Source organism: Carlito syrichta, unplaced genomic scaffold, assembly GCF_000164805.1.
Source record: "Carlito syrichta isolate Samal-C Ts95f unplaced genomic scaffold, Tarsius_syrichta-2.0.1 Scaffold301634, whole genome shotgun sequence".
NCBI classification, from domain to species: Eukaryota; Metazoa; Chordata; class Mammalia; order Primates; family Tarsiidae; genus Carlito; species Carlito syrichta.
This window is the reverse complement of record NW_007245730.1, coordinates 309091-317459: the sequence shown is the minus strand read 5'-3', so window position 1 is coordinate 317459 and position 8369 is coordinate 309091. Positions and strand designations below refer to the sequence as shown.

General features: G+C 45.2%; 1 protein-coding gene across 1 annotated transcript; it reads left to right on the top strand.

Moving 5' to 3' along the window:
* The first annotated feature begins 2574 nt into the window (after window positions 1-2574).
* On the top strand, window positions 2575-3182 carry LOC110595395 (thioredoxin-like). Its single transcript, XM_021710900.1, has 2 exons — window positions 2575-2840; window positions 3134-3182. Exons 1-2 carry the CDS (start codon window positions 2575-2577, stop codon window positions 3180-3182), a joined length of 315 nt encoding a protein of 104 aa, XP_021566575.1.
* Window positions 3183-8369: the final 5187 nt, after the last annotated feature.

The window sequence follows — 8369 nt, the reverse complement described above, 5'->3', positions numbered from 1 at the left end:
GAGTGGGACTCTGACTCAAACAAAACAAAACAAACAAACAAATCTAAGATGATGTAGTAAAGCACCTAGAACAGTACACATAACATTAAAAATGTTCAATAAATATTAGCTATAAGTTTAATAATTGAAAGGAGGTACCTATAGAAACCTAGAAGAAACTTAGCTTATTCTTAGTTTAGTCTTTTTGCCTCAGCATAACCATTAGAAAGCGTTTAGACATTCTACTGCAAGCCAAGCGGCACCCTATCTCTATCAGATGCAAGACCAGAACAGCCCAACCTTCCAATTCATGATTTAGCATAATAATCTATAGTAAACTTTCAGGTTCCTTGTCAAGGTCAAAGATCATCCTTTGGCTGGCCAAAGCCATAGAAATAATAAGACCACCTTTGGTCAAGGAGTTTGGGGACTTGTCTAACAAGTCTCTTGGGGGGGATCCCTTCCAGGCCCAAACCCCGAGTTAACCTAATCAGCCCTTTGTGACCTATGTGACACAGACAGACCCCACCATGGCAGCCATCATGTGACTGACCCACTCATCTGCCTGCTATCACCTGACATCAGTGCCTGCGCTTACCTGCCCCTTCGTGATGATGTGGAGAAGACTACCACCCAATCACCTTAATGATCTTCCCGCATCAAGGGGAATGGTTAAAGGACTCAACCACAAGCAGCCATTGGTCATTGCCTTGCTAGACTCTGGTGTTGCCATGTGTTCTTTGAGCTATGGCTGTCGCCATGCTTCCTGGCTTTGACCCCCTCCCCTGCCTTGAGAAGGTGAATCTTCTCTCTCTCTCTCTCTCTTTAATTTACTTTTAAATAAAGTATATTTTCTAATCTAATTTCTTTGCAATTCTTTGCACCTTTCATGAGGCATTGGATCACATCCCTGACACCCACATCCCCAGTGGGCCTGACCTAACATGCTGGAGGCCCCCTGCAGGGAGAGTGTGACCCTAACAACAGTTATTATTAATAATATTATTAATATTATTAATATTATTACTAATTATTAATAAAGAAAGTTTTGTGCCAGGCCTACCTGGTGCTAAACCCAAATCATAGATAATATTTAGGTACATATTCCTGTCTGTTTCTTCAGTCACAGGAAACAGATTTTCTTTGTTAAATAAAACACAGGGTAAGCCGGGCTCGGTGGCTCAGCCTGTAATTCTGCGCTTTGGGAGGCTGAGGTGAGTGGATTGCCTGAGCCCGAAGGTTCGAGACCCCCCTGGGCAACTTGGCGAGACTTCATCTCTACAATAAATCAAAAAATTAGCTGGGTGTGGTAGCGCGCGTCTGTAGTTCCAGCTACTTGGAAGGCTGAGGCGGAAGGATCACTGGAGCCCAGCAGGTCGAGGCAGCAGTGGCTGGGAGTGTGCCACTGCACTCCAGTCCGGGCGACTGAGTGAGACTCTGACTCAAAAAACAACAACAAACAAACAAACAAACAAACACAGGGTAGCCAGTGAAAGGATAGACCAAGATAAGAAGCCATCTTTTGTTCCTAGATCCTAACACAATGATGAGAAAGTAAAAACTGTGCCCTGGAGGAATACATTCTTTAGGTAAAGATTAACTTTGCTGACTTTGTCTTTCCAGAAACACAGACCCTTCAAGCATGACAGGTATGGCCTATTATAATCTGAAAATGAACTCCTGGGGGTGGTGAGAGCCCGTGTCTCAGTGCCTGGTGACCTGGCACCCTTCAGGGTTTCCAAGACATTGGCAAGTGGTCAACAAGTGAGTCACGGCAGTGAGCAGTTACATCTACCTGACTGCAACATCTTCAGGAGAAAGGATTTAAGCCGGGGTCTCAGGGCTACGGTGCCACACTCATCTTAGAGTGCTGGACCTCTTCCTGTTTGTGGAAAGTGAACTTTTTTTTTTTTTTTTGAGTTGGAGTGTCACTCCGTCGCCCAGACTGGAGTGCAGTGGCCACTTCCGGCCACCGCAGCCTCGACCTGCTGGGCTCTAGCGATCCTTCCGCCTCAGCCTTCCAAGTAGCCGGAATTACAGGCATGTGCTACCACGCCCGGCTGATTTTTTTATTTATTGTAGAGATGAGGTCTTGCTGCCCAGGCGGGTCTCGAACCCGCGGGCTCAGGCAGTCCACTCACCTCAGCCTCCCAAAGACACGGGATTACAGGCTGAGCCACCGAGCCTGGCTGAAAGTTAACTTTTTAAAAAATAAATCTTTTCTTCCTTCATCTCTTTGTGTGTTGCAAATCTGTGCATTACTCGGATCTCTGGTTACCAGCGCACACCTCCTTCATTACCGCTCCTGTGGTGCTGAGCTCCTCCTCAACACCCTAACATTTACCCTAACAGCCGGGTGTGGTGGTGCGTGCCTGTAGTTCCAGCCACTTGGAAGGCTGAGGTGGAAGGATCGCCTGAGTCTAGCAGATCAAGGCTGCGGTGACCATGAGTGTTCCACTGCACTCCAGCCTGGGCAACAGAGTAAGACTCCAATTCAAAAAAAACAAACAAAAAAACACAGGGGAAGCTCGGTCTGGCATTTAGGGTCCATTTCCATTGGTTCTTACAGCTGCTTCCCAGACCCTAACAGCCAAAATGGTGAAACAGATCAATAACAAGTCTTCTTTTCAGGATGCCTTGGAAGCTGCAGGTGATAAACTTGTCATAGTCGACTTCTCAGCCATGTGGTGTGGGCCTTGCAAAATGATCAAGCCATTCTTTCATTCCCTCTCTGAAAAATATTCCAGTATGGTGTTCCCTGAAGTAGATGTGGATGAATGTCAAGATGTTGCTTCAGAGTGTGCAGTCAAACGTATGCCAACCTTCCATTTTTTAAAAAAGGGACAAAAGGGCCGGGCTCGGTGGCTCGGCCTGTAATCCCGCGCCTTTGGGAGGCTGAGGTGAGTGGATTGCCTGAGCCCGCGGGTTCGAGACCCGCCTGGGCAGCGAGACCTCATCTTTACAATAAATCAAAAAATCAGCCGGGTGTGGTAGCACATGCCTGTAATTCCAGCTACCTGGAAGGCTGAGGCGGAAGGATCGCCGGAGCCCAGCAGGTCGAGGCTGCGGTGGCCGGGAGTGGCCACTGCACTCCAGTCTGGGTGACAGAGTGAGACTTCAACTCAAAAAAAAAAAAAAAGGGACAAAAGCTGAGTGAATTTCCTGGAGCTAATAAGGACAAGCTTGAAGTGACCATTAATTAATTATTCTAATCATGTTTTCTGAAAACATAACCAGTCACTGGCTATTTAAAACTTTTCTTTTTTGAGCTGGAGTCTCACTCTGTAGCCTAGGCTGGAGTGCACTGACATGCTTACGACCACTGCAGCCTTGATCTGCTGGGTTCAGGCGATCCTTTCGCCTCAGCCTTCCAAGTAGCTGGAACTACAGGTGCATTCTACCAAGTCTGGTTAATTTTTTGATTTATTGTAGAGATGAGGTCTTGCCAAGTTGTCCAGGCTGGTCTTGAACTTCAGGGCTCAGGCAGTCCTCTTGCCTTGGCCTCCCAAAGTGCTGGAATTATAGGCTTGAGCCACCACACCTGGCCCCTTGGAGTTTTTTAAATTTACCAAATGTATGAAGTATGGCGACTAGGTAACCAACTGCCATCTGATTATAAATGACAATGAAATATTATTTCTGCCTTTTAAAAAAAACCAGAGGGCTCTGAAGAATGAGTAAGAACTAGAATTTAAAAATACAGGCATAAATAAGAACTGTGAAGCATAAGGCTTATGGTATTGCACACTTTTTTTTTATCCTAAGCTATTAGGTCCCAAAACTATTTTGTGTGTTTCTTTAGATGAAAGATTCTATGGCTTTATAAAAATATCTGGGAAAACTTGATAAGTAAACTATCTAGAAATGTTGATTTGAGTCATAGCTTAATATTTTGTCTGTGTTTTAGGGGACTCAATAGCTGGAGTCATGGAGTTTGCTGCTAAGAATTCTCTCTTAGTCCCTTGGGCTGCTTCTGAAATCAAATGTCCTCCATGGCATAAGTTGAAGGTAAAGAGTCCTCAGGTCCCTGCAAGACCAAGAAACAAGAAATCAAGGAATGCAAAACAGGAAACACACACTGAATGAAAGATCGATTTACTCATTAAGCTTGTTTTTAATTTCCTCATTGTTCTTTCTCCATCGCAATCTACTTCCTTTCTTCATTCTCTCATGCCACCTGGATTTAGTTGACTGAGCAGCTAAGATGGAAAATGTGCCTGCCTCTGCTTTGAACTGTTATCAGTGCAATACTGAACTGTAAATACCACTTTTGTAAAATGTTTTATTCTGTTTCAATCTCCAGAAATTTTACAAATGTTGGACATGCCAGTTGTGTTGTGTACAGCTTAGCTAAGTATCACAAGCTTATCTTTAACCCACATTGCACATCATGTTGAAAGCTTACTAACACATGTGTCTTGGCTATTAGCTCACCTCAACTAAAATTTGCTTGTTAGAGAAGCAAAGATTTGCTTTGAAGGGATTCAGAGCAGGTGGTATCTTGGTGAAATTTCCCTAACCTTCCCCCAAAAACTTGAGCCTGACTTTAAAAATAAAATGAGGGGTGTGGTGACTCATGCCTGTACTTTGGGAGACCGGGGTGGGAGGATTGCTTAAGTCCAGGAATTCAAGACCAGCCTGAGCAACATAGCAAGCCCTCGACTCCACAAAATACATGTATATATATAAAAAAATTAGCAGGGCATGGTGGCACATGCCTGCAGTCTCAGCTACTCAAGGCTGAGGCAGAAGGATCACCTGAACCCAGAAGGTCGAGGTTACAGTGAGCTATGATCCTGCCATTGCACTCCACTCTGAGCCACAAAGTGAGACCCTGAGTCCAAAAAAAAAAGAGGGACTCCCATTTAGAAAGAAAAACATGAGTGGCAATGATGGGAGTTAACTAATATGCGGGATGAGGTGGGGATAGAGAAAGAGAAAGGGAGAGAAAGAGCAATCCTAAGCAAATACCTCCCAGCACCTCAGAAAGGGCTCAGCAGCCATCTTTGAAACAAGGTCATAAACACTCTTAAGATTTACATTGTTTCCCTTTTTAAATTATCTGGCATTATGCAGGATGTCCTTGTTCATTTTTTAGTGTGGTAAAATATCATAAAATCGACCATTTTAAGGCATACAGTTTATTGGTATTAAATACATTCACATTGTTGTGCAACCATCACCAACATTCATCTCTAAAACTTTGTCATTGTCCCAAACTGAAACTACGTACCTACTAAACAATAATTCCCCATCCCTCCTCCCTTAACCATTGATAAACGCCATTCTAATTTCTGTCTCAGTGAATTTTCCTATTCTAGGTACCTTATATAAGTGGAATCATATATTTGTCCTTTTGTCCAGCTTATTTCACGTAACAGTGCCTTTAAGTTTCATCTATGTACCATGTGCCAGAGTTTCCTTCCTTTTTAAGGATGATTAATATTCCATTATATGTAGATACCACATTTTGTTTATCCATGCATCTTTCTTTTTTTTTTGAGTTGGAATCTCACTCTGTCACCCAGACTGGACTGCAGTGGCCGCTCCTGGCCACTGCAGCCTTGACCTGCTGGGCTCCGGCGATCCTTCCGCCTCGGCCTTCCAAGTAACTGGAACTACAGGCAGACGCTACCACGCCCGGCTAATTTTTTGGATTTATTCTAGAGATGAGGGCTCGCCAAGTTGCCCAGGCAGGTCTTGAATCCACGGGCTCCTGCAATCCGCTCATCTCAGCCTTCAAAGCGTGGGATTACAGGCTGAGCTGCTGAGGACGGCTCATTCATGTTTCAATGGACATTTGAGTCGTTTCCACCTTTTGACTATTGTGGTAATTCTGTGATGAACATTGATATAAAAATATCTGTTCTAGCCGGGCATGATAGCGCACGCCTGTAGTTCCAGCTACTTGGAAGGCTGGGGCAGAAGGATCAACTGAACCCAGCAGGTCGAGGCTGCGGTGGCAGTGTGTGCCACTGCACTCCAGCCTGGGTGACAGTTTGACTCCAGCTAAAAAAAAAAAAAAACCAAAATAAAAAAAACCTGTTCAAGTCCTGGCTTTCAATTCTTTTGTGATATGTCCAGAAATGGAATTGCTAGATCATATGGTAATTCTATATTTTTTTAAAATTTATTTTTATTTATTATTTTGAAAATCATTTCTTAAAACTTTTAAAATACATTAAACAAAAAGAAAATTAGTCACTGATAATCCCACCACCCACTGACAGGTGAGGAAACTGAGGCTTAGTGAATAGAAGCTGTAGCTCTGACTTAGGCGTCACTTGGGTTGGGAGGGGAGGCTGTAACGTGTTCAAGCTTCAGAAGAGCAAGTAACTCAGAAATCAGACAGAAATACAGGTGGTTCTGCAGAAGAGTATGCTAAGGCTGCAAAGGGGAGGTGGCACTGGCTCAAAGTCACACATGAGATTAACAAATTTGGAACCAGAATTCAGATCTCTCTGATCTGAATTTTTCTTTTCTCAACACCCCCTACACCTGGTCCTGCAGCTGTAGTTCTCAAACTTTAGTGCCTATCAGAATCCTAATGAGAGGAAAATTCCGGGCCAACCTACCCCTGGAATTTCAGAACTAGTAAGTCTGGGACAAGACTCTGGAATCTGCATTTTATTAAAGATGCGGGTAACCCTTGGACACTTTAGAATCACCACCATAGACTATGAGTCAAGGCATTTGATTACTGAGGGCACTCAAAAAAAAATTTTTTTTTTTTTGAGAAAGGGTCTCACTCAGTCACCCAGGTTGGAATACAGTGGCAGGATCACTGTAGCCTTGAATTCCTGGGTTCAAGCGATCCTTCTGCCTCAGTCTTCTGTGTAGCTAGAACTACAGGCATGCAACTGCCACTCCTGGCTAATTAAAAAAAATTTTTTTTTGGTAAAGATGAAGTCCTGTTTTATTGCCCAGGTTGGTCTTGAACTCCTGGTCTCAAGTAATCCTTCCACCTCTGCCTCCCAAAGATGCTGGGTCATGGCACTAATTTCTTTTCTTTTCTTCTTCTTCTTCTTTTTTTTTTTTGAGTCGGTCTCATTCTGTCACTCAGGCTGGAATGCAGTGGCATGCTCACAACCACCGCAGCCTCAACCTGCTGGGTTCAGGTGATCCTTCTGCCTCAGGCTTCCAAGGAGCTGGAACCACATGTGCATGCCATCATGCCTAGCTAATTTTTGATTTACTGTAGAGATGTGGTCTCTACAACCAAGTTGCCCAGGCTAGTGAGACTCCAACTCAAAAAAAAAAAAAAAAAAAGAGTAACTCACAGCATTAGGTTCCAAGTTTTGGCTTTTACAAGGTCACCTCACTGAAGCTTCTTGCAGCCCCATGAAGTGGGTGTCAGCAGCTCCACTCTACACTGGGCTTTACAAGGGCTAATAGCGCCAAGTCAGAGAAGCTGTAAGTGACCTATGAAACTGTGTATGCTCAGACCCAGAGCTCCTGCTGCCTGCTCCTTCTGCACTGCTGTGTTCGTTAAGTGCTTCCTGCCTCAACTTTCACAAACCTACTTACTGTGAGTGTGTGTGTTGCAGTGTGGGAGCTCTGAGCTGTTTTTCTGCCTGAAAACACCTAGACTCACAGAATTTCCAAGAAGGGAAGGGGCTTTAGAGGTCACTTAATCCTATTTATTTTGCACACAAAGAATCAGGGGAGTCTGAGAGGGGGAGGTGACACCCACCCATCCTCTGTGTAGATTTTGGTGTCTACTCTTTGCACCCTCCTACACCACCTCCTAGTTTTGTCCTGCTCTTGCTGTGGGTGAGTCAGGAAGCTTTTTGCCTGGAGACGCCTTTGCCAAAAATAATAGCTACCTTGCCGAGCATTCCTCCGTCAACAAATATTTACTGAGTGTCTACTATGTGCTGCCTTGAACAAGGCAGACACTGCCGCTGTCCTTCTGGAGCTTACATGGTAAATGGGGAGAGGTATTCAAACAAAATAATTTCAGATGTTAGGAAGGAAATAAAACGGAAGTGATAGAGGTCGGGGAGGGCTTCAGATGGATGGGGCAAGGCTTTTCCTGACCCCCTGGTATGGGTCCTTTAGTTCTCACAACAACCGTTAGAGGTTGAGGGCAAATGCCAGTTTTGCTGATGAGGAATTGATGCTCAGAAGGGGTCAGCGTGGCATGGTTAAGTCCCAGCCTCCTGGCCCCCCACGTCCCGCCAGCCTCGTGGGGCGGCCGCGAGCACGCCTGGCCCTGGATGATGAAACTCGGGGCGGACGGCACCACCTGGCAACCCGCGTCCTTGCAGGTGTCGGGTCGAGGGAGAAGGGAGGCAGATGCGCCTCGGGAGAGCTGCGGCCAGTGTCCCCACCTTCTCAGACCGTGCAGCGGACGGCCCTCTCCAGCGCCCTGCCCGACGCCCACCGGC

Bases quoted from the DNA above. Each gene is read 5' to 3' on its own strand.
- LOC110595395 (XM_021710900.1), top strand. From the start codon at position 2,575: ATGGTGAAACAGATCAATAACAAGTCTTCTTTTCAGGATGCCTTGGAA. The intron at 2,841-3,133 runs GTGGCTCGGCCT...ACAAAAGCTGAG, and splicing joins GGACAAAAGGGCCGGGCTCG to TGAATTTCCTGGAGCTAATA.